Source organism: Simochromis diagramma, unplaced genomic scaffold (genome assembly GCF_900408965.1).
Source record: "Simochromis diagramma unplaced genomic scaffold, fSimDia1.1 OVJJ01000802.1, whole genome shotgun sequence".
Taxonomy (NCBI): domain Eukaryota; kingdom Metazoa; phylum Chordata; class Actinopteri; order Cichliformes; family Cichlidae; genus Simochromis; species Simochromis diagramma.
Genome location: NW_024387492.1, coordinates 16,889,455 through 16,915,746, shown reverse-complemented (window position 1 = coordinate 16,915,746; position 26,292 = coordinate 16,889,455). Strand labels below are relative to the sequence as shown.

The following is a 26,292-nucleotide window of genomic DNA, read 5'->3' as shown; positions in this document are numbered from 1 at the left end:
TATGACAGGAACTGCACACATAGTCTGTAATTGACTGACTGATCCAGTCATTTTTATTCAGAGTTAAATCTAATGTAAAGACCTGAACCAAATACCTAAATCATTCACAAGTACATGTAGATCTTTCTTACTTTGCATTATAACCAGTATCACTACCTAAAAGGGGATCATATTTATTCTAGTGTTAAAAGAAGCAGACTACATCTCAGTTATAATGAAGTCATTCTGTGATATTCTTTTGCTTTGCTTTTTGGTCATAGGCATAAAACAGTGAATGTTTTTATATACTGGAAAATAACACGTAATAATAGGTCAAATACGATTCAGTCATACAGGATTTGTTTTGGACTTTTCAAGAATCTTTTTGTGTGTGAGCGTCTTTACAAATTAATCCGATAAACTTGATATTTTCTATTTTTTTCCTAAAAACTTTGGTTAAAATGTTTTCTGCTTGCTTTTGTCATGCACAGGATACACGCAGAGAAATGGCTGCTTTTATTCCGATCTTGTGGTCAAAGATCAGAGAAGGGAAGCAGTCATTTTCTGTCGTGCAGTGTGAAACGCATACTAACACTGTCCACACTGACCAGACTGACGATGATTCTTTGCAGCAGCAGCAGGTACTTGTCTCTAACATAGTATTAACATGGGACTGTGCTGTGTTTGTATCTGCCTGGCAGATGGTCAAATTACTGTAGAAAGAAAGATTTGCCTTCAGCTTCTCAGGAGCTCATATTTCTCCCAGGCTGTCACTGAGGGAGCCGCATCTATTGAGGAACGTGTTGAATCCCTCAGAGAGCTGTGCGAAACACTGACGCCAAAGAAATCCTCCTGCCTTGCTACAGACCAGCTGAGCGAGTCAGATGAAGTAGAGGAAACACAACCCAGGGATGCTGCAGTCCCAGCTAACAGGTCTGAAAACGCTAACATTAAGAAAGAAACAGAAATCAGAAATGTTCTTCAATGTGACCTTTTGTTAGATTTGCCTTTTCCTTTAATGGAAACTGTTTTAATCATTATTGTCAGACTTTTATTTCCTACATCTAGAAATAATTTTCAGTTTGATGCTCTGTTTGATTTGAAAACTACAAAGGCGAGGCCCTATTTTGCAGTTTCAAAGAAAGTGGCGCCATTTCTCCAACAATGTTCATGCCTATCGGCTCGGTAGTTTTCTTTGTAAGTTTGCTGAAAGTTAGACACGGGCAACACTGATGAAATTCCTCTGGGTTTCACAAAGGAAGCTCAGACTCAAAAGGAAGTTAAAATTGCAGGAAGAAGGTCTAATTTAGATTGTGAAAACTCTATTTGCCTAAATTAGACAGAACTTGATTAGAATCTTGTTGCGTTTGAACTTACCCTTAAATCATTTTTCAAGTTATTAGAATTGTGACTTGAATTCAAAGTGATTTACTTGAAGAAGACCGTTTCTTATTTACAATTGTCACTCTGTAATCCTTCCGGTCTATTAATCTTAATCAGATGTCTGTTTGAATGAGCGGTTCAAACTGGCTGCCCCTGACATCCCCCCGATAAACATTTCTTATCTCAGCAGGGGACGGCAGCCTGGGGGAGACGCCCCACTGAGCGCGACTGACGTGTCGGCCAACACACAGCCGAGCAACAATCTCCCACAGAAACAAAGCGATGACAGCCCACATGAAGACCTCGCGCCCGTTTCTCATGTTGTGTCAGTGCAGCCTCATGGTGATATCCTCAAACTGAAAGTTCAGGAAGTCCCAACAGAGAGTGAGGTCCACCTGACAAAAAACAGAGACGGCAGGTCAGAACAAAATCCAAAGCCTTCACTTCGAGCCAAAGAGCAGCTGCTGAAAGCCCGTCTACTGCACTACGCAGAGAGCAGTCAGCAAATCCAAACTCATGCACAGGTATGCTCAGATTACATCACTGATCTTCTTCAATTTTGTTTTTCTTCAGTTTCTAAATTCTATGTTTTGGTACTTTGTGAGCTCTGAGAATAAAACTAGTAATATGGAGTTATTGTTTTTTTATGCAATCAAGTCAAGATATTTAAATTCAAAAATTAAATCTAGGAACACAAAGATAAATGTTGAATTGCAAGCAAATTAGATTTGTTATTAAAATATTTATTCAAAAGTTTTGTTTAGGATGCTAATCAGAGTGGAATCTGAACTGAAAGATGTGAAAATTGGCCAGACTTGGTGGTGGGTCTATGGATAAGACAGCAGGAATGAAACAACACTGCAAATCTATGTCCACTTTTTGTGTACAGATATCTTTTGTCATAGCAATAGCAAGACTGTATTTTAAATGATGACTATCTCCTTTTATTTGATCAGCCGCTGGCTTTAAATTGCGACTTTATAACTAATTCTAATATTCTACACGATTTACAACCACAAACCTTCCAAACTTGGGACTCTGTTATACAAAGAATGAAAGAAAAAGCCATAGTATATGAACATGATCTAGAACAGCAAGAGAAAAAGGATGGATGGGTATTTCAGTCATTCTGTGCTTTGTCCAGACTCTGACTAAGAAGAAACTGTGATGTGAATGTGAACAGTGCTAGCAGTACCCACCATGACTCAGACTCAGCTGGTGTATTCTTTTCTCCATGATTTTTCATAATTTGAAAACACCAAGAAAGAGAATCTTTGTATATAATGCTATATTTCATAGTGACAAAATGCTTATGCAGCTAATAGTACTGTATTAGAAAATCTATTGTATACCAATCCCAGCTCCAGGACTATGAATCTAGATTACATACTTATATTTTACAGTCACAAAATTGCTCTAAATTACAGTAGGCACTATAAATGAACAGTCTCATTCTGGAAGAGCTTGCAGACATTAATATTTGAATATCTGACAGTTCATAAAAAATGCTGCAGACTACACAGGTAAAACATTAATAACTCTATTAAATGTCATTTACTTTGTTCATTTAAAGAAACCTACCTAGCCAGAAACCAATTCAGCAGTTTTATTGGCTGGACAAGGAAAAGCACCGGCTGCAGAGTGCTAATCCTTGGTAATTGGATAGGCTCACTGCTCCATCTTTTCCTCTTTTCTTTACTGGACTGTTACTATGCAACTCTCTCACCTCGCAGGCAGTTGTTAGGAGCAACACAGTGGAGACCAAGCAGGAAGCACAGTGGACCATCATCCCAGAGCCAGCTGCTCCATCTCAAAAAGAACATCCCTCTGAACAGGAAGTGCGGGAGAGGTATGCGTCACTATCCCAGTTAGACTTTATTACACATTGGTGTTGTTTTTAGAACTGACAGCTTGTAAAATACTAATATGCTAGTAAGATTTACTAGACGTCACTGATTTTGCATCATATTTGCTTCCCAGTCAGTCTCAGAAATTTTAGTAATGAAACAATGTGTAAATCTCTCTCAAGTTATAGAAAGCTCTGCTCAGCATTTAAATCTCAGCTTCAGGAGAACAAGCTACTTTTGGAGTCATTTATCCCAGATCCAGTCTCTATCCTTGCCCTGCAGAACCAAAAGAAGCATCTACAGGCAAGTTTGAGCACTTACTTTTACCAGAATTCTCATTTTAAAGTCCTACTCTTACATATGTGTCCATTATTATGTCTTAACTGTGGTCTTCTACATACTAGAATGTTTTTACAATTGTTAAGCATGAATTTGTTTGTAAGCTCTAACTTTTGGCTTAAAATATTATTGCTGTGATTGTTTCATAAACATGTTTCACCTCAACAGACCTTGAAAAAAGAGACAGAAGCACTTTGGTTTGATGTTGAGCTCCAGTATGCCCAGTTTTCCCAGTTTGCCCAGCCGATGACCAGGGAGGAGGGTTGGACTGAAGTGGAACGAGAGCAGCTGACTCAGCAGTGGAGAGAACAACAAGTTCGCCTAGAGACCAGGTGCAGCTACCCTCTTAAATAAAAAAAATTAGCAATTTTAATGTGCGTTTCATGCACTTAGTGCTTTCCTTGCAAATATTCGACAATTTTAAATTAAAGTAGCTACTTCCTTGCCCATTTAAAGACTTACTTTAAGTTTATTTTACAGTAACAACACAGAGCATATGTAGAAATCGGGTGTTAATGTTGAAGCTGAAGAGATATAAAGCGACTACTACATGAAAACAGATATTATATGCATGTGTTTATAAGTGCATGCACTCATTCTAGGCTGCATGAACTGACATATGGTCTGTGGGACATATGGTTTGTCTGTGGAAGTATGCAGTTAGTGATAAGTTGCTCCATTTAGTTTAGTTTGTTCAGTGTTAACAGCGTTCTTGTTGAAAGACTGTTAAATGCTAACAGATTTACAGCAGTATTAGCATGTTTGACACAACTTTCTTAAGGTAGCCCTAATGGCAAGTTAGTGCAAACACAGTGGCTATACTACCCAGTACCACAACCACAACTATCACAAATTCCTTGGACTATTTCACAAAGGGCAAAATTTTTCAGTTTTGCTTCTGCTTTGTGTTTGGGTCAGAATGGCATCTCTGGAGAACATTGCTGACCTGATGAAGTCTGCAGATGACCAGAAGACGCTGATCACACAACAACTGAACCAGATCACCGGACAGCCTGTGGATATCTCTTCTCTGACTTTGGCTGATTCAACAATATTACATGATTTAAAGGTATAGGTTTAAAACCATGTGTTCAAACAATTAGCGCTTATGATATGAAGAGTATAATATTATTTTGAATCCCTGGTCTCTTGAATAGGAGATGGACAACAGGCTGCAGGCTGGAATGAGGATGCTAACAGAAAAAAGCACCAAAGAGGAAAGTCAGGGGCCAGAAGCCACATCCTCTTCATCCCTCTGCAGGGGCCTCCACAGTAGCATCCATCATTTCAAGCAGCTCAGACAGCAACTGGAGAAAGTTCAGTCAGCTGTTTGTGCTCTGGATCGCTTCCTGACCACAATGAGAGAAGTCGAGGCTGAGATCCAAACTGTGCTGGCAAACCAAGACCTGAGCAAGCAGAAACACGAGGCAGACTGGGAGCAGGAGAAACCTTCTTTGGATGCAACAATGCAGAGGTTGCAGGCTGCTACTGAGCAATCTGATTCTGTGGACAGTAATTTAAAGGCAGTGGGGATTAGTCTGACCATGGATGGTGCACTTGCAACATGTCAGGATGTGGTGAAATGCATCACAGTACATGTTGTGGAGATGGAAAAATGGGGAGCAAAAGCTATAATTCTCCCAGAAAAACGGAACATACAGGACGACGAGAAATCTAAAACTGTGGAGACATGTCAGACAAAGTCTGGTAATGCTTCCCTAGAGCAACAGGACATGCAAGAAGATCCCACTTCAAGTGAGCCAGATGAGGAGTCAGGTTTGGAGGCCAAAAGGCGTAAGCTGGAAGGAGAGACTCAAGTGGAGGAAGAGCACAAGACTCAAGCATGGAGACCTCGAGAAGATCTCCTAGAAACTAAAGACCAGAGACAAATGGGAAGAACCACCCAGGTTAAGAAAGACGGAGAAAAAATGGAGAATTTGGTTCAGAGGAGAGCAAACCTGTTAGCAACACTGAGGGAGACAAAGAAGGCAGCTGAGCAGCTGAGCCTGCAGGAGCCCACTCTGCCTGCTCTGCAACACAGGTACAACACCGAGCTGGTACAACAACGTACTTTTATTTTCTTTAATTTAAGTGGAGTATCAAAAATATCCAACATAATCCACACTACCAGAAAAACACCTAAACACTCATCAAAACAAACGTATCATCCCAAAGGTTTCCAATAATCTCTAAGTTATAATAATATCAGATTTTATGGTACACTAATGGGCAGATTAATATTGACTAACTTTTATACAAAGGTCAGCTTTTTGCTATTTCTATAAGTAGCTGGAGGCTCCATACAATAATAACTCCTAAATTCTTTCAGAATGTCAGTAGCTTCTTCTCTCCATATCCTGTTTTGTTATCTGCAGGACACGTACCTTGACAGAGTTGGAAAGTCACCTCGCTGACCTCCTCTCTGAAGTGCAGTACGTACAAGGTGCATCGTCACGGTCAGAAATCCCTGATGAGAGTCAAAACAGAGAGGTGGAGGATCTCTGGGAGGAGGCAACAAAAGCTGTAACTCAAAAGTAAAATCCAGCGTAGTGTGTGGTTATTAACGTTTGTAACTTTGATTGTTTCTGCAGCTCTTTCGTAGTTGTGTTACTCTGCTGAGCTTTGTGTGTTGTGTTATGGGTCACATACAGACTGGAGCAGTGTGGTGTCCTAACAGAGCTGCTGAAGAGGTTTCAGAGCATTCGTGGTAAGCTGAGCACGACACTGCAGCGAGCAGAAAGCGCTGTGAGTGAAAAAACCTCCTACATGGGGAAAGAAAAACTGCAGAGACTACACACTAAGGTAAGTCACACTGTTAAGCTTGACTAATGAACACAAAGATATCACAGCATTGACTTTTCTCTTTGTGCTGAAAACGTATCATTTAGGCATGATCCATATTGTTGTGTGTCTGTGGTTTTAAAGGTCCAGGAAACAAAAGCAGAGCTGAACAGCCTTGGAGATGGTATAGAGGAGGTCCGCAGTGTCTGCAGACAGCTTCACACTCACCTACGGCAGATACCAGAATGCACATGCATCCCATTTGAGAGCGAAGCTGATGCTGTCATGGATCACTGGCTGGATGTAAGCTTATCCACTTTACACTGTTAACTTTGTCTTTTAAAAAAAAAATTAGTTTTGTCTTTTTTTTTGCATGTTTTGTTTTAAAAAGATTTATTTTCCATAACTTTGGAGGTTTGACTTATTCTTTTTGTGATATGAAAGTTATTTTTTAACTCCAGTGATATCACATTCAATCTGTTGCATTCTCCAAGAAGAGCTGGTGATGTGAGGATGTAACTGTAAAAGCAATCTAAGGGAAAAAAGGATACTAAGAGGCAGAACCTGGTGCAAAATGATCGCTTTTCAGAAATGAGAGGGCAGCTGTTCCTAACAAGATAAAAAATAGCAAAGCTACAGCAAAACATAAAAACACCTGTTTAACCTTTGTGCTTGATTATTTGACATTGTAATTGAAATAATAGGTTTTTGTAACAATATATTTTTTCAGCTGACTTCTTTGTTGTTAGGTTGACAGATTGTTACATTGGCATTAACCTAACTACACCCAATTTCCTATTATTTTCGAATGTTGCTGATCTTAAATGAGATAGATAAAGATGCATATTATTGTAGGTGTAGGTTGTTAACATTGCTGATATTTAACTTATTTGCAGTTATCAGAAAGAACAGAGTCCTGCCTTGAAAACTTACATCTAGCCTTGACTCTGTGGGACGGGGTCCTTCAGCAGGGGTCAGAAGTGGAGCGCTGGACCAGCGATAAAGTAGCTGTGTTTGCTCAGTGCCCGTCCTTTCAGTGTGAGGATGACATCAAGGCACTACAGGTAAAACGGAGCTCTTGTGTATCATTCAGTTATGTTATGATCTCAAAGTTAAACTATAATAATGTTTACCTCACTCGCACTGTTACCAGAATGAGATTGTGCTTCAAGAGGAAAGTATACAGCATTTCCACCGTAGAGCCACTGAGATTCAGACACTGCTTCAGAGCGCAGAGTCCCCTCCGGAGCTTCAGGTAGGCATTGTTCCTCTGGTGTTATTTTCTTTATTTAGACGGAAATAAAGACAAACACAGTAGTTTTGGTTTTTTGTTTCACTTCCAGAAATATTTGACTGTATAAAATGTAGACAAAATGCAACACCTTATCTTTTTTCACACAAAGAAAACACATCAAATGTTTAAATAAGGAACACATCTAAAAAGAAGTTCTAATGGGGCAAAAGAAGGTTGGAAAAGTTAAAGAAGAGGGGATCCTACACAATGGTGAACATGGCCCTGTCACAACTTTTTTTCAGATGTGATTTGATGACCATTAGAATAAGACCTGATTTTTCCAAGCGTAGCCTTAGAACGTTGTATAGACAGAGGTAACCCTCACTAATCTCTGATGCACACCCAGTCTCTTTACTGTGGAGGCAGGCCTGAAATATGACAGAAAACTCTCAGTTTCAAAAAGAGAAACAAGGGTTACCCCCCAGTAGGCATCCAGGCAGGAAAGAGTTAAACATTTGATGTGTTTTCTATGTTTTCATATGATCTACTTTGAATAAAATATGTCCCAAGTTTTGTTTGAAATTGTGAACTTATTTCCTGCTTGAATCTAGATTACATTTTCAGTTGTTTAGTCATTTTCACTATTACAAAGGGTTTTTTGCTCATCAGTTCTTATGATTCATTTTGATTTGTCAAGGTGGTAGGAACCCAGATGAGGAAGAAGATAGAGCAGTTGAAGGAGCTCGTTTCTGAAGCTGAGGATGTTTACAAGCAGATGGTGATTACTAAAGGGCAAATCACTGGGAGGATGGAAGAGTGTTTCAACTCCCTGCAGAAGATTGAAAACTCCCTCCTTACTCTTTGTGGTCCTGATGTTGCAGACGTGCTTGCAAAACTTAAGGTAAGGGCTTAAATAAGACATATGAAATAATGAAAACACATAAAACACACCAATAGATACAAGATAATATCAAATTAGCATTGTCTTTTATCTGTTGCAGGAGTTGTGTCAGCAGCTCCAGTCCCAGGATGAGCAGGCAGAGAGCTTGTTGGAGGACGTGCATGTCTTGGCCTCTATTACAGGTCCAGATAGCTTACAGAGTCTATCCGTGGAAGGGATCCAGCTACAGGAAAAAGTCAGAAAGACCCATCAGCTCTTCTCTGAAGTAGAAGAACAGACTGAGAGGAATATGCGTGATCTGGACAGGTAATAGACATCACATACAGAACAGTGTTGCGGTGCATCTGTGTTGTGTAATGTGTACAGATACATGTATCTACAATGAAAAGGAAATTGAAGCCTCCACTCATTAATGTGGCATGTAAGCAAACTTAAGAGAGCTGCTGGGCAGGAATTTTTGTCTAACACGTGCTTGGTGACTTGACAATTTGTCATCATGGAATTGTCATAAAGAAAACAGGAAAGAAATTATATTGGGAAGTTTGTTTAAGAGTAATATTGTTGTGCGAAACATTTTGAAAACAGTGCATGCTTGTGCAGTGTTGTGCAATAATCTTGAGTCACTTTTCAAGACTTTCAAAGTTTTACTTTAGACATAGGCTGCTTTTCAATCCTTGTGCCTGAAAATTTCCAGAGGAAGTTTTTTATTGCTGTTATTATGCCAACAATGACCTATGTCTCAGACCAGAAGATAAAATGATCATCATTTGGCCTCAGTTTGTTTTCCTATTATTACTAAGGTTCGATCTTTTGGGGGATTTAGTAACAAAACAAAAGAAATTAATCGCTCATCAGAGTCATCCTTGAAACTTACCATCCAGTCAAATTTGCTCTTACTCTGTACGTAAAACAGCTGTAAGCAGAAAAAGTCTTACAGAGTCACAGTGCTTAAACCAAAGAGAAGAAAGACATCAAAACAGGTTTGTCTGGTTTCCTGAGTCAGTCATGAATTACGTGGCAGAACCATTTTTTCACTGTAATGTTGTTTGAACGTATAGCATTGAGCATTGAGCAAATTAATGTGTTTGTGGTATGCACATGGGACGTATTTATGCTGTTTGTGTGTTTCAGGCTGCAAATAGAGAGGGACCATCTGGAGCAGTGGCTTCATGCTGCTGAAGAAAAAACAGCAAAGGAAGAGGATCAAAGTCTTCTGGAAGAAGAAGCGCTTCAACAAAGGTAAACCTTTCTCCTGAAGGTGTGTCACTCTCCATGTAGATTTGCAACAACTTGTATGTGTTCATGGCCCGTATATACTGCCTGATAACATATAGTATATGTATACTTTGCAGTATAATTGAAAATATGCTTTAAACATTTACCTGACTGTTTTATTTTTTTATTTACAACAATACATACGAGCAGTATTGATATTATTGTTGAAGTATTCCAATGTATTTTAAATTCACACATATTTTAATATGTTGGGGGTTCCTGATTACAAATAAAGATATGGAGGCTGATGTGTTTACTTTAGACTTTTGAAGGATGGAAAGTGACAGTGCTGCCAGTGCTACATATCAGATAGAAATGTGAAAACGTGAGAATAGCAGAGTGACAGTAAAGACAAACAAACCTAAAAAAAACATGCAAGTGTTCAGTGCTGTGATTTTGACTAATGCTCACCAAAGTGTCAGGAATCTTGGAAACTGTGTATTGTTTTGTCAGGTGACTCATTCTTTACTCCATGTGTGTTTTAATTACGCAAAGGTCTGTTATATTGTAGATAAAAAGCACTTGTTTTACATATATTTTATATTCGAGCTGGAGTAAATTTTTTAATTTAAAAAATGCAATGATGTAATGCTGATGAACTACTATCACTTTTATTTTTTATCAGCTTAATATCACACACAGAAGTCCACACAGTAGTATCTACCACTTCAGTGTGCTTTGACTCTACCATGGAAACATTAGATTTGACCCCATCATTAGCATTTACAGCTTTGATTTCTCTGCAGGGTGAGGACAGAGCTCCTCAGTCAGCTTGTGTCATCTTTACAAAGAAGCAACCTTCAGCAGCTGGCGGTGGTGGAGAACAGTAAAAAGCTGTTGGAACGATACAACAACTCACACATTAAAATACAAGGTGACTGTAAGGAGACGCATTCCTCTCTGAGGGAGGAAATCGAGGTGTTTCAGGCTTTATTCAAGTCCACACAATCATGGATCAGTGATCTGAGACAAGCTGTAGACTCTCCACTTGCTGAAAGCCCCTGGATTCAGACTCCATTAGAGCAAAAACTTCACTGTGCTCAAGTAAGAAAATGTTGCCTGCACATACTAAGATACTCAGTTTCACTATGTCATTTAGATCACAGATTTTATTTAGCGCATTTTATAAGAAAGTATGCTCTGTATCATACATACATGCATGTGCTAAGTACCTGTGCGGAGAGGTGACAGAAAGGCTTGATTGCTTGTGGAATATTGAACAACAAATCTTCTTACTCTCATATAAGTGATTGTGACGTGGGTGTGCCTACAGTTGTGTGTAATGTCACATGAGGGTGTGGTGTAGGTGCTTTCTTTTTCTCTACATTTGTTCCAACTTGTTCAAAACTAAGGAGTGTACATTTGCTGTGCAGAGCTGATGTTAGATTCAGGGAACTTTCTGGAATCTATATGTGTGTCTCAAAGCTGACAGTATCTGTCATACAGGCAGATTCCTGGAGATTTTTTATAACCGCTTTTTTGTTTTACTAAGGTTATATACTGACTTGTAAACCCTACAAAATCCATTGCAGGCAGTGTTGAGTGCCGAGTTAGAGGGGGAGGCTCGCCTGGAAGAGCTCAGAGTTACTGGAGATGGTCTGTGCCACAGGGTGTTGAATGAAGATGACCTGAAGAGGGAAGTTCAGGACACTGTTCAGAGAGCAGAGGAGAAGTGGCGGGAGACTTTGCAGTCAGTTGAACCGTATTACAGGTGAGTGAGGTAGAGTGGGTCATCTACTGATCAGAAGGTTGGTGGTTCGATCCTCCAATCTGCATGCCAAATATCCTTGGGAAAGATGCTAACCCCAAGTTGCTCTCTGATGCATCTATTAGAATATAAATGCGTATGAATGTTAGCTAGAAGGTGCTGGTGTGAATGGGTCATGTGGCATGTTGTATAAAGTGCTTCGAGTGCTGCGGGAGAGTAGAAAAGCACTATAATAGACTCAGTCCGTTTAAAACAGGTGGACCGTTCCTGAATCTAATAACTAATGAAACTAAGCAGTAAAATTATTACACATTACATAATAACAGCTATAAATCCTGGGATTTAACTAAATAATTTTCGTGGTCCAGTTTTAGTCAGAAATGGTTCTAATCTCTTGTTCTTATTGTTTTTAAGCGCTCTAAAAGCTGATCCAGAGGTCACTTGTTTTTACCTGGACCAAAGGAGGGAGCTTTGCCACAAAGTGGAAGTGCTGCAGCGCCAAAAAGATCAGCTTCCCACTTTATTTCCCTGTCCTGGCACAGCTGAGCGTAAACAAGGATGCCGTCTTGCCCTTCAACTGCAGGAGGAAACTGAATCCTTGCAGTTAATGCTTAGCAGCCTGTCTAAGAGGAGATATGAGCTGACTGAGCAAACCAGAGACAGCATCTGGAAAGATTCTTCCTGGGATGAGCTTTACACCCACTGGTCAACACTGATGGCAGAACTAAAGGTAAAATTACACTTATAATAGTTAACTGATGTCTATTCAACAATGTCTCTGAGCTAACACTATTTGCACATTGTTAGGTGGTAGCGATGTGGTAAGATCATTCATTTTTTGTCACAGTGTTTGTAGTTTTGCCACTGCAGTGGAGTTTAAATAAAAAAAAATCATAAAAACAATCAATGAGTTTCCACTTTAAAACCAAAAGTTCAGGGGGAAAAATCATATTATTTGGGATTTGCAGCCAATTTTATATACAGTGCTCTATGTGTTAATTAGAAAAACAAACAGAAGCGCCTGAAGTCTAGAACTCACCAAATGCTGTTTCCTCCAATAAAATGCTCTTCCTGTTTACTGCTGCCACTCTCAGCTGTTGCTTGTTTGTGGGTCTTTCTGCCTTCTGTCTTATCAGGTGGCTGACTTGGCCATTGAAGAATATCCAATTCCTTGCCCTTGAGAAACTCTTTTGTTGCTTTTGCTGTATGCTTTGGATCATTGTCAATTTGCACTGTGAAACTGTGTCTGATCAGTTTTGCAGCATTTGTCTGAATCTGAGCAGAGAGTATACTCATGTACAGTTCACAATCCATCCTAATGCTTCTATCATCAGTCACATCATCAATAAACACTAGTGCCCTGGTTCCACTGCCAGCCCATGCTATAACGCCCCCTTCACCATCAGACCAGAGATAATGTGGTATGCTTCAGATCACGAGCTGTTTCTCTCCTCCATACTTTCCTCTTTGTGTCACTCTGGCACAACTTAATCTTGCATTCATCTGTCCAAAAAAAATTGTTTTCAGAACTGTTCTGTCTCTTTTAGATGATTTCTGGCAAAGTCTAATCTGGTCTTCCTACTATTGATGTTCTTCAGTGTAACCAGTCCTTTGCCCTTTGCTGTAAACCCTCTGCATTTCCATTCATGCAGGCAGGTTTTACTGGTTGACAATGATATATCTTTCTTCTTGATTGTGTTCTTGACTTGATTTGAAGATGTTGACAGTAATTCTGTCATCATGTACTTGAGTTTTCTTACGTGGTGTTTCAGGACTTTTGGTGTGGCTGAGCTGGTCAGTGCATTCATTCTTTTTAAGAATTTACCAGCTTGCTAATTTGTCCGCTCCTACAGTTTTTGCTGTCTCTCTAATAGGTTTATTTTGGTTTTTCTGCATAATAATGACCTCCTTCACTCGTGCTGACATCTCTTTGGAGATGAAAGAAAAGAAAGCTATAAAACTGAAAGTCAATATTTTGAATGTATTTCAGATATTACGTCTGCTGCTACAGCTGGAAGTCTGAATAAAATCTTGGCTGTTTGATTAAAAATCACCTACAAGAACTGTCTTTGTGCAGCAAATTATGGACCTAACTTTATTTCTCAGAGTTCAGAGTAAAGAGTTTTATTTGTTTACTTATTTTTTTCTTTTTTTAAATTCTATGCTCTTGTAGTATAATATGACATGATAGGGATAAATTAAATGTACATTAGCATCATTCATTCATTTCTTATTTTCCTTGTGTGATAGACACACTGTTACCAGGGGTTGCTCATTTCCTTTGCGCCAGGACTCTGGCATTAAAGTCACAATACATACAGCAGCAGGTTGTGTTTCATCCACTTTATCATAATGTGATATGAACACTTTTGGAGCATGAAGTGTGGTCAGTTAATGGGTTGTGTTTCAGTCTATTTGTGTGTAAGCCTTCTGAGTGTGGCTTGTTTTACCTGTATCATCCACAGGGAGTGCGTTCCCGCCTTGAGGAAGGTGCGAGTAACGAGGAACAATTTGGCCACTTGCTGCAGCGCTGTTGCCACAAATTGATGTCCCTACAGGAAAGGATATCAGCCTGTCAAGGGCAGAAAGAAAACTCAGCAGGAACAAACACTGACATAGCAGCTCTGGAGGTGAGATGCATTAAGTAAACAGACCAGATGAGCTGTGTCCAAGCTCTTACATTAAAAAAAAATCATTGTTTAACAATATTAAAAAAGAATTTACACTGAAGAAATGTTGGATATGCAAAAATGTAACCATCTATCAGGGGTTTCTCCTATAGTCACTGTTTTTTTTTGTCACTTTTTTAGGTTTTGCTACAAGAAGTAACTGGCACTGAAAAAGATCTTCTTCAGCTTGTAACTCTCAAGGACTCCATCACAGTTAGTTTAACAGCTGAGGCCCAAATAAGTCTGACCCAACAAGTCAGCAACCTTCAAAACCACAAGAGGGCACTAGAGAGTAAAATCAGAGAGACTCTGGCACGGCTTCAAGTGAACAGTGATGAAAGCATTCAGCGAGTTAAAAAAGAAGCCTTGTATGTGCAGACAGCTCTTAAAGACCTGGCTGAAGGTGTCTGCAATCTTTCCAATACCCATGAAGCTTTGCCTGATATCAGCCAGCTGAAACAACAGTGGTGTATGATACAGGTAACATGAACATATACTTCGAAATGTTGATATATATCTGAAAAATAAAAATTGGAAAAAGACAGCTCACAATATTTAAACAGAAGGACTCGTGTGTCTCTCAGAGCTGTGATAGCAGGCTGACAGAGCTGGCAGCAAGAGCTGAAGACCTGCAGAGGGCCAGAGAGTCGACCAGCACACAGGAAGCCCTTCCTGCAGATATAATTTTGACTGTCAGTGCCATTTCTGAAGACCTTGGCAGGTGCTTTACTTCATTCTAAAATGGAATAATTAATCATTCCTGTATTTATTCATCTTATCAACCGAATATGCAGTGCTAATTGTGAGAAATGATTTGTTAACTTTGACTTTTAGAAATTTCTGGGGATTTTAAGACTGCTCTCAAAGTAAAATGAAGATGAAAATATTAATTTAGTATCAAGAAAACAATTAAAGTGGCCTACCAACAGATAACAAGAAAAGACTTGTGCGAAACTTGCACTATTTGAAGCAGAACGTAACTTGGGTTGATGGTGAACATGACTTAGTTCATCATCAGTATTGTTGCAGTGAAGATATATGAGGGTTTACACATCCTCTGAATATGTGAGGGAATATGAGGGTTATTTTGAAAATGCACTCGTTCTAAATACTGTACGGCTCATTCACTGCTTGTGGTCTCGCTCCAGCCTCAGGTCTGTTTTTTTGCAAAAGAAGCAGGATTTTGCAGAAAACACTGCAAACAGAGTGAGAGAGCTCACCAACCAGATGCAAGAGTGGTGCCAGAGAGAACAAGCTGAACCATCAACGCATAGCCAGGTAAAGCTCAGCGTGTTCAGTATTTTTTTCTGATACATGGAATAAATAAATAAATAAATTAATTAATAAACAAAAGTTTCAAAACAAATGTAAGCTTTGGTTCATATGCACAGGTAAACCTTTTGTTGTCTGCCTTTTGTTTTTTAAAATCTGCAAATGAATGCCTGAGTGAGTAGCCAAAAGTATTCATTCACCCATCCAAATCATTGAATTCAGGTGTTCCATTCACTTCTAAAGGTATATAAAATCAAGCACCAAGACATGCAGATTGCTTCTACAAACATTTGTAAAAGAATGGTTTGCTCTCAGGAGCTCAGTGAATTTCAGCGTGGTACTGTGATAGAATGCAACATGTATAGTCTTGAAATTTCCACAATACTAAATATTCCAGTTATCTGTTCATGGTGTAACAAAGAGGAAGTGATTGGGAATGACAGCAACTCATCCACAAAGTAGTAGGACACGTAATATCCTCGAGCGAAATTAGCAGATGCTGCATAGTGCGCAGAGATCGCTAGCTTTCTGCAGAGTCAATCCTAAAGACCTTTAAACTTCATGTGGCCTTTGGGTTAGCTCAAGAACATCCGAGCCTTACATCACCAAGCACAATGCAAAGGGTCAGATGCAGTGGTGTAAAGCATGCCGCAACTGGGCTCTAGAGCAGTGGAGACATGGAGAGAGTGATTGGTGGACGGAGGATTGTGGTGTGGAGTTGTTTTTCAGAAGTTGGGCTCGGCTTCTTAGTTCCAATGAAAGGAACTCTTACTACTTAGGAATACCAAGATATTTTGGGCAATTTAATGCTCCTAACCTTGCAGGAACAGTTTGGGGATGGGCCCTTCCTGTTCCAACATGTCTACATGGTCCATAAAGACATGGATGAGCAAGTCTGACATGGAAGAACTGGCCTGTACAGAATCATGGCTTCAACCCGATAGAACATGTTTGCGATGAATTAGAGCAGAGACGGCAAGCCAGGGCTTCTCATCCAACATCAGTGTTGACCATCACCTTGGTCAAAAATGTATATGTATATGTATGAACCTATATGTGTTAACACTCCTTCTTTGCCACATATGCACCCTCTTGTATTCAGAGAGTCATGCATGGTGAAGAATGTGAAAAACACTTGAATATTTCTGTATAAATGTTATGTTTGTCTAAACGAACAGTTTGTCTGCACTCTCCATCTCAGCAAATCTCCCTGCAATATCTCCCCACAATACCGACACTTTATTACAGCTGTAATATAACAGGACATGGTTGGGCTGTTTGACCACTGTATTGAAGCTGCTGTATTCTCCCTGCTGTGTATTTACAGTGCACCTGTCATAATTGATATTTCATGTCATCTTTCGTTTCTCTAGCATCAGTAAAGTGTCTCCTTAAATGATAGTGTATTATAACTGAACTGGATCAGTACATCTTCTGTCATATGGATTAGTGGATAAGCATATTGGGAAATACAAAAGTAATTCAGGTGGAAAAAACACCTTGACTTGTCGCTTGTTGTTGACACAGAAGCAAAATTACAGTGAGTGAGATCTCCCGTGGTGAGGTTAAGCAGTCTTAAAAGGCACACTGTGACCTCAAACCAAAACAATCGGGATCAATAAGAGTTTACAGTTAGATAAGATACGAATCTTGATTAAACCAGATGTTTTTGCAGTGCGTGGTTTCTGTTTTACCCTTTTTTTAGTCTTTTTTTTTTTAGCTTGTGTATCTGTCTGTGCTGTCACAGGGAGCTCTGGATGAAGATTTGCAGCTTCAACAAGCACTTTATAATGTACTCTCAGAGCAAGATTTTCTACTTAATTGCCTGGGAACAAATGTGGCACAGGAATTGGAGAAAAATGCTTCAGGTGCACTCACTGAAAGCCAGTCTGCACTTGAAACCCAATCTAAACACCAGGTGAGTGTCTCCCTTGTCATAGAAATGTACAGTTTGGTGAATTTATGGCCATAACATTACTATTGTTTTTAATATTGTTTATTTCAAAGGTCATTCGTGTTCATGGCAATGTGCAACTGGAAAACAAAGATTTGCCAAGCAGAAGTGAACAAGACAGTCTAAGAAATGAAAGTGGAGCACCTCATTTGGCATCAAGTGATAAAACTACAGCAGTGGGTCTTACAGCTTCGCCTTTCTCTTGTGCACCACACAACCAGGAAAACTCTGAAACTAATCAGAATGACAACAAAATTCAAACCAAAGGCACCAAACTTCATACAGAAGTATCAGGAGGTTCAAATGTGGAAGCCGATGCCACAAAACAAGAACAAGCAGGCGTGGTAAAAACCGAAGATGATGCCTTAGCCACATGTTCAGAAACTCCCAATGTTTTAAAGACCCAGCTAGAATCTCGCCACTTAACACCACAAGAATTACACTTGAAGTCTTATCTTGGGTCAAAAGATAATAGCACACTCAGGGCACTTTCTGGAAATGACACAGGGCCATTAGTGCCAGACTCGCATCCTACGCTTAACAAAAGCTTAATAGCTCAGGAAGAAAACACACCATTGCAGAGTGACACCACCTTCACCTCTGTCTCAGAATTCTCAGCTGTAGGTGCAGACAACACTAAAGCAATCGATTCAGCACACTGTGTCACATCCTTGATAGAATTACCACCAACAAAGCCAGACAACTTCCCCACTACTGCCTCTGAACATACTGTGTCTAATCATCTAGAAGCACAATTGGAGACATTCAAGGCAAATACAAATGCTCAGGGAAAACACTGTAAGGACGATGGTGTCGCCACAAAGAAAGTGTTCACTGTTGTATTGGACATGGACCCACAGGACATACAGCAAAGGGAAAATTCTGGTTTATGCTCCCAGGAAGCGAGGTTCTCGGATGAAAAAAACAAACAATATTCAGGTACAGGATTCCCAGAGATGAAAACTGAAGTCTTTATGACGTCAAACAGTCAGGAATCAGACAAAGGATTGCAACAGTGCACATTTGAAGCACAATCAGAGACTTGTGAGGCAGTCGCCGATGTGCAAGAAAAGGAGAATTTCTCTAAATGTGTCAAAAGTAGCCCAGCAAAGGTATTTACCATAGTGTTAGACATTGAGCCGCAGCCATTCGACACGCAGAAACGTGAAAAAGCCAACAGCCCTGATTTACTCGGATATTCACAGGAAACACAGTTTTCTAATGCTAGGCCTGCAGAGGTTTCCAGCAGAGCATTTCCTCAGAATAAGTCAGGGCACTTTACCACATTAATTAGTGCTGGATCAGATGAGGTTGCCTTCCCAAACTCTTGTGCAAGTCCTGAATCAAACCCCTCGGTGTTAGTGAATACAGTTTTGGAAGAAGCAAACTGTTCAAGTGCCAAATTACCATGCAGAGAAAACCACAAAACCCATGGTTTAAAGCTTAACAAGGTGTCGAAATCCTCTAAATCATGTTGCACTGTTGCTGAATGTCAGCATGCTGGTGCACAGACAGCAGAAACAACATTTCCAGATGTCAAATTAGAGGAGACAACAGATTTCTGTGACTCTGGGGAGCAAACAGAGAGCACAGTGGATGATTCTGTGGAAAGTGGGGAGGCCTTAAATGGCACACATATATTTGCTTCTGGCAAGAAACAAGTGACACCTGATAGCACTGTATGTAACACAGAAGCAGCATATGAGGAGGTGCCAAAGGGAGAAAACACAGAAGAAGCAAATGAATTTGAAAGCACAGAATGTAAAGTTTCAGAATTGCCAGTAAAACGAGACATTGCTTCGCTGCCAAAAGACAAAAATGAGGGGAAGTTGCCTGCAGCACTAGAGGACATGGGAGTAACACAGGAACAGGTAGGTGCCATTTGAAAATTTTACTGACTGGATTTTTCCTCACAGTTCTGCTCTTTCCAGACTTAATATGTCTAAGAAGCTAGGCAATCGATATATATATATATATATGTATATATATATTCTAACAGACAGGCATTAAAAGCCATTATGTTTTTCTAATTTTTTTTCACTTATCATCATCAGTGGTAATTTGGTTAGATGCTGTAATTCTGGAATAGCAGGTGGTAAACCAGCAGGTGGCTGGAAAGAATGGAACTCCCCCTGTTTGCAGTTAGAAGGCGTCAGTGACTGCAAATACCTGTAAATAAATTCAGAGCTGCTTAATGCTGTGATCTGTAAGCTGACAGTCTCTGGAACTTTCCATAAAAAGTGTTAATTTGCATTTGAACTTCCTGATGATGAATAACCCAGACTTTCTAGGTGATTCATCTGTACCTTTTTTCTAAAATTACATAATAATAATGGATTGGATTTATATAGCGCTTTTCAAGGCACCCAAAGCGCTTTACAATACCACTATTCATTCACTCTCACATTCATACACTGGTGGAGGCAGCTACAGTTGTAGCCACAGCTGCCCTGGGGCAGACTGACAGAAGCGAGGCTGCCATATCGCGCCATCGGCCCCTCTGGCCAACACCAGTAGGCAAGTAGGGTAAAGTGTCTTGCCCAGGGACACAACAACCAGGACAGAGAGCCCAGGGATCGAACCGGCGACCTTCCGGCTACAGATGCGATTCCCAACCCCCTGAGCCACGGTCGCCCATGAAGCTTGTTTGACATTTAACAACCATCGTTATTTCCCTATGTTACCTTAAAGCTAGAGAATATGTGTGTGGGAGAGAGAAGCTGTGTTTCTGACATTTTGCAACTGTGAAGTTATCAAAAAAGTTTGTCCTAAATTTAGTGGGAATTTGTGTTCTTTAAATACATTTTTTCTTTTCACACTTTCCATTCAAATGCCACCATTTTGCTCAAATCCCTTCAAACTTCTTTATGGGAAATTCACAGTGAAACGAATAAACTGGCTGTCACTGTGTTTTACACAAACTAAAGTTATGCAGCATGCAAGTACACACATTTGCAAGCCTCCACAAGATTTTTGGGATTTTCTTGTGATATCAGCTACATGCCTGTGCCCTGCTTGCAGCAGCTCCAAAAGAAGATAAGACATTAGATACGACAGACAAGAGGGTGAAAAAAGGTGTAAATGAAACTGACACCAGGCTTGGAATCATATTTTCAAGACAACTCGATGTTTTCATTATCGGCATAATTAAAGCATTTTTAATAGAACAGTCAGTTACAAAGTTCCCAGATTATTACACAAGCACATTGACCATCTGACCTTGTCATAACTTTCACAGGACTGCAATTCTGTGAAAAACTCAGCACACACGTAATGTTTTCACATAAATTAAAAGGACAAATAAAAGCCACGTTGTTTATTTATAATTGGATGCACTTGATTAACTGGTCACCAGCAAGTGTGACCTCTGCTATAAAAGCAGAAGTTCTGGGCACTTTGCTCATCTGGAGCATTCAGGTGTGTGTTAACACAATGTACTGTAGCAACTGTAGCAACAACTTCTCAAGAGCGGACCAGCAAATTCAATCAAAGGTCACACCATGTAATACTTAATACTTACTTAACAGTTGGTGGATTAATCCCTGACTTCTCCAGTTTGCATGGCTAACATCCTAGGGCAAGACACTAAATCCAGGTTGTTCTCTGTTGCATTCGTTGGAGTTTAAATATCAGGCAGAGACTTAAGCATAGAAAAAAGTGCTTGTGTGAATGAGACATTTTGTGTAAAGTGCTCAGGTAGAATAGACTGGTTCTTATGTAGCACTTTTCTATTTACCATGTTACATTTCATCACATAACATTAGAAAAACGACTAAACAAGTATGGCCTGTTTGGAAATGATGCCAGGAGAAATGGCTTTGCTTAAGTTTATAAAGCTGCATGTGAACAAACCACAAGACTTCTGGAGCAATGTCCTTTAGATTAATGAGACCAAAAGATGTTTGGCTATAATGCAAAGCACCACATACCAGTTATTTGTCAAATAACTCATATCATTTGTCAAGCACAACATTGGAGGGCTGATGATTTGGGTTTGTCTCACAGCCAAAGGACCCGGGCACCTTGCATTCTTTCACTCAACTGTGAAATCTTTGGTAAATAAAAGTATTCTAGAGCCAAATATGAGGCCATCTGCCTAACAGCTAAAGCTTGGCCACAACTGCCCTATGCAACGGGACAGTGATCCCAAGCACAGCAGCCAATCTACAACAAAAAGACCTAAAGAGAACTGTGCAGAAATGAATGGCTGGAAACCTCAATGAAATTGAGGCAGTGCTGTAAAGGAGAGTGGAGTAGAATTCCTCTGAAATGATGCAAGAGACTGATAAAGTCATACAGAAAACATTTACAACCACTCATTGCCGGTTGTGCACCATTTCATTGAAGAACATTAATGTTATTATAACATTTTGCCATTCAGGCAAGCTTGTGTTTGAGTGTAAAAAAATTATCTTTTGTATTGTGCTAGAAACATAAAACGTGCAGCATGTTTCATATCATCGTTCAACTCCACCCTCCTGGTGGTATACACCTTAGTCATGTCCAAGATATTTTAAAAAAGCACCTCCCTGTTTGTAACCTAGCATCCCATGCCTTGTTTTAGTGTTTGTTTTCTTGTCTAGGCAAGCTATAACAAATCATTTATTTCCTAAAAGAAGTTAGCAGGAGAGCATAAAAGGAGCCCTTGTCCCCCAGGGCAGACTGCTTATTTCTCAGGCACATTCTTGTGTTAACTGTACCGACTCGCCGGGCTACCGTCAAACGTAATAATATTTAGCACTGGTGGAGCAGGGAGAGAACAGGAAGTTCTGTCATTATGCACAGACAAACATGTGGGAAGAAGAAAGCTAAAATGTGACACCACCCCTGTCTTCTGTGTCTTCAGCGTCAGATCCCAGAGAGCATGGAGCCTGAGAGGACGGCCCCGGGTTCACCAGCTGATCTGGGTTCTAAAGAGACACCAAGTGGACCGGCAAACTCCGGCAAAGAAAAGCACACCATGCAGGATATTTTTTCTGATATCCAGAATGTGGTGGAAAGAAGTAACATAATAAATGTGAGTATCAACCAGTTTTAATTATAATAATATACTGCATTACTGTAGGCTTGCTGTGCTGAACATTTAATAAATGCTACTTGTAAAAGTCAGAACAAAACATTCGGACTGAGGGAATTAAAGTTAAGTGAGCTTTACTATTTATGTTTATGTCATAAATCTCATAAATCTGCATTAGCAAATAATACATAGCAAGATAGCATGGAAATATAACATGCATCTATATATTTTTTACTTTTTCTGTTTGATTTTCAGTACAGATGCATGTGTCTAAAAATAGCAAGTGCATGGGACAGTGAGCAGATAAGAAAGGCAGTGTTTTGATTGATGCCTGTGGGTTCCCTTGATGCTACTGACAGGAAGTATCTATGAGATACAATGATTTCCTGTTTGTAGTTAGGAAGTCTAATTGCACACAATATACAGCTGTTGGATTTTTTTTTTAGCTTCCATCATCCTAGTTTGAGTGTTTGTTCACGGAAAGCTGAAATAGTTTATAAATTGACAATGATAATTAATCACAAAGATCCCCGGTAAAAGTTATAAATGTTATAATAGTGTAAACCAACCAGACTAAACTAGATCTCTATGATAATTTATATTGAATGTTTGTATTTTCTGTCTTTACAATATATACACAGTTTCTTGGTTTTCTTGGTTTCACTGCCCTATCTGTTATTACAGCTATGTCCTTTCAGTACATGTTTTTTTAAACATAATTCTTCAGTCCATTTTTCCCAGCTGTATAATGTGGTAAACAATTCTGGATTACTTAAATGTAGCTATTTTATATTATTTTTTCACTTACATTACTTTCTGTAACATAATATTTTTTGTGTCTAACTCTTGTATTGCTCTTTTTTTTTAAGAGAACACCACATATAGATTTAAACTGGTATCTGAAGTCTTCTCCTGGTGAACAACAAATTCAGTTGGTACGAACTGTTCAAAAGATTCTCGCATGTCGATATCAACCAGCCCAACTCAGTGTCATAGCTATGACCAAACAACTGGAGGAAGCAAAGGTATACACTCTAGTTGTATTTACGTCTTTCTTGCAAGAATATGCAGATTTGTTAAAATTAAAAAATGCACAAATATCTATAAATGTCTCATCTGTGTACTGCAGGAGTACCAGCGCACTGTGCAGGAACAAGTTGCTACTTTAAAAAACTCAGGTGCCTCTAAGGCTTGTGAACCAAGTGCCTTAAACAGTGCTGCAGGCCAATGGAGTGCAGCACTGCTAGATGCTTCTGCCACATTGCAGGTCAAAGCAGCACAACTGGAGCAGGTCAAACAGTACCACAAGCAGATGAAGCTCACCAGAGCTTTTCTGGAGGTTATAGCCGCTGAGAAGGAAAAAACGAGCTTGTGAGTAAACTTGTGAGCTGGATTTTGTGCACTTGGCGTTTGATACTGTTAACTAATTGTTGTTTTTTTGTTCTGGATTTTGTTAGACACTCTTTGGGAAGCAGTGCACTACAGGCTGAAAAGCTTCATGTGCTCCTGCAAACAATGGAACACAAGAAAGCTATGATGGAAGGTTTGCTACGCTTAAGTAGCCAGTTGTCAGTGCACTTGAGTGACGCTGAAAGTTCAGGTGCTCTTCTTGGTCAGCTTGGAAATGTTCAGGAAGAATGGCGGCTTCTAAAAGGAAGTATCAAAAGAGCTCTGCGGCATGCCTCCAACTCCACCTGTCAATCCTCCCTTCTTTTGAAAGAAGCCGAACAGCTAAAAGCCAAACTCGAAGCTCTCCAGAAATCCGACTGTCAAAACCTTGACAGCAAAAGTGCCTTGGAATGTGTTTGTCTGACCACAGACCTAAAACTGTATAACCAGCTTTACATACATTTACAGTCCCAGTCAGATGCTCTCAACAATTTTTCTCTAGGTCAGAAGGAGAAAGATGAAATCGAGCATAGTCTTCAGGAATTGGCTTCCTTGCTCGGGGTCACCAAAAGGAAACTTGATTCTGTCACACTTAGCTGTGGTGACAGTTCTCCAACTAAGATCAACAAACAGCTACGAGACTTGATTGTATGGGCTAAGCAGGCAGAAAATCATATCTCTATTGGGAAAAAGTTAGCTCTTTTCCCAGAGGAGGCTCGTATTCAGATTGTCGAAATGAGGAAATTTCAGGCTGATATTTTATCTAGACAGTCCAAGATGAGAGTACAAGTTGACGAGATGAAAGAGTTGGCCTCTAATATGGAAAATGAAGAAAGTGACCAAGTGTTGAGGACAGTAGAAGACCTTTATGAAGCTATTGCTGACAGTTTGGATCTTGTTCTTGACACCATGGAAAAAGATCTTAAACAGAGAGAGAAACTGTTATGCGAGCTTGCTAGCATGGATGCCTGGTTAGCAGAAACGCATGCTAAAAGAAACCCCTGCGCTCACATTGAAAATATTTCAAAAGTGGACCTCAAAAAGCTAGAGAACGACCTGAAAAGTCATGAATTAGCCACAGTGGATATAGAGAGCCAGCTAGAACTGGTGGAAGTGATGTCAGAAAGTTGCAGGAAAATAGCCATAGGGTTGAGTCCAGCAGAGAGCCGCTATCTTGTCAACAGACTTTCAGGCCTTTGGACAGAATTAGATGGATTGCTAGCTCATGAGAAAGCCACCAGCTGGGAATTAAAGGAGCTGATTCATGAGTGCACTACTTCAGATGAAGAGTTATCTTCCATTCAGGCTAGTTTAAAGCAAATTTCTGCTGATCTAGAGCAGCTGAAGATCCCTTTGACCCAAGAAACCCTTTCAGTGATTGCACAATGGAAACACATGCTAATGGAGCATCAATGTCAAATCCAGGAGCTTCAGCATTGCCTGGAGCCCAAGCGAAGCTCTGTTCTGTGTTTTATCGGGGAACTGGAAGACCGGTTCAAAGCTCTTAGCATAAGTGCCTTTGAACAAGAAAAGTTTCTGCACCTAAAGACACAAATGGAGGAATCTAAAGATATTGTCAAAGAGCAAATCCAGAATGCCAAAAACAAAGCACTCGGTGTGGATGAGAGGTTTAAACTATGCCAAACAGTCCTCGTTGAGATTCCTTTAGTCAAAACACAAAGTCAAGAAGCAACAGATCAATTGGAGGTTATAGCTCAGGAGTTGCACCCATCTGTTCTTCATTTAGAGAGGGAAAGGATTCATTATATAGTTGATACTTTGGAGTCTTGGGAGACTCTTGGCACAGATGATATCAAAAACCTAGAAGCTCAGCTCCTGCTAGGTTTACAGTTTGACTCAGAGCTTCCTGCTTATATAGAACTCTTAGAAAGCACAAGAGTCGAGCTGGAAGGAACTGAACCAGTCAGTCCAGAAGAAACAGCCATAGATATTGCACTACAACGATACTGGGTCATTTGGCGAAGTATGGAGTCTGGGATGCGAGTTTTGGAAAATCTGGGACAGAAAGAAAAAACTGACCTGAGGAACTACAAGGAACTATATTCACTTCGAGATTCAGTCATGCAAGAATGTCACTCGCAAATGGTAAGCTTAAATTATTTAGATATTTCATATATAGTTCATATTTTGAGTTCATGTTTGGGTGTTTTCAAAAACTCTTCTTTATTGTGTAACATCTGTTCAACAGGTCATGCTATCACAAGCTAGAGAATCCTTGAAAGATTATCACTGGGCTGCTCAAGGAGCAATACGCTTCCTACACAATGCTGAGGCAACATTCTTGTCAGCTACTGGAGGGTTTTTGGATTGTGCTGAGGAACAAAGACAGACCCAAGAGGCTTTAGAAACTCTTGAAAAAGGTTTTCACGCTCATATTTGCCACCTTGTTGAACGGGTACCTCGTGAACCCTGCCTTTCCTTCCCAAAGACCGAGCAGCTCCACATCAACATCCTCAGCCAGCTAATGGTTGGAAGAGCCATACTGGAGGCCCAGGCGCAGCTCAGGCTTGAGACCTTGCAAAG

At 39.9% G+C, this 26,292-nt stretch overlaps 1 protein-coding gene across 3 annotated transcripts in view; it reads left to right on the top strand.

The window, feature by feature from the left end:
- Positions 1–26,292, top strand: part of LOC120725288 (nesprin-2) — a 93,060-nt gene that overhangs the window by 18,184 nt on the left and 48,584 nt on the right. For 2 of the 3 annotated variants that reach the window (XM_040018078.1, XM_040018079.1), the window contains 30 exons: positions 471–620; positions 746–912; positions 1,550–1,886; positions 3,096–3,211; positions 3,392–3,512; positions 3,717–3,880; positions 4,467–4,617; positions 4,706–5,589; positions 5,924–6,082; positions 6,200–6,350; positions 6,474–6,632; positions 7,226–7,393; positions 7,483–7,584; positions 8,261–8,464; positions 8,565–8,770; positions 9,596–9,703; positions 10,486–10,783; positions 11,272–11,450; positions 11,862–12,177; positions 13,913–14,077; positions 14,258–14,596; positions 14,701–14,837; positions 15,265–15,394; positions 17,109–17,306; positions 17,396–19,213; positions 22,189–22,359; positions 23,229–23,384; positions 23,489–23,730; positions 23,817–25,854; positions 25,958–26,292. In XM_040018078.1, the coding sequence (XP_039874012.1) occupies positions 471–620; positions 746–912; positions 1,550–1,886; positions 3,096–3,211; positions 3,392–3,512; positions 3,717–3,880; positions 4,467–4,617; positions 4,706–5,589; positions 5,924–6,082; positions 6,200–6,350; positions 6,474–6,632; positions 7,226–7,393; positions 7,483–7,584; positions 8,261–8,464; positions 8,565–8,770; positions 9,596–9,703; positions 10,486–10,783; positions 11,272–11,450; positions 11,862–12,177; positions 13,913–14,077; positions 14,258–14,596; positions 14,701–14,837; positions 15,265–15,394; positions 17,109–17,306; positions 17,396–19,213; positions 22,189–22,359; positions 23,229–23,384; positions 23,489–23,730; positions 23,817–25,854; positions 25,958–26,292 (9,869 nt within the window). The remainder of the gene's footprint in view (positions 1–470; positions 621–745; positions 913–1,549; positions 1,887–3,095; positions 3,212–3,391; positions 3,513–3,716; positions 3,881–4,466; positions 4,618–4,705; positions 5,590–5,923; positions 6,083–6,199; positions 6,351–6,473; positions 6,633–7,225; positions 7,394–7,482; positions 7,585–8,260; positions 8,465–8,564; positions 8,771–9,595; positions 9,704–10,485; positions 10,784–11,271; positions 11,451–11,861; positions 12,178–13,912; positions 14,078–14,257; positions 14,597–14,700; positions 14,838–15,264; positions 15,395–17,108; positions 17,307–17,395; positions 19,214–22,188; positions 22,360–23,228; positions 23,385–23,488; positions 23,731–23,816; positions 25,855–25,957) is intronic. The other variant, XM_040018081.1, reaches the window with a different exon arrangement.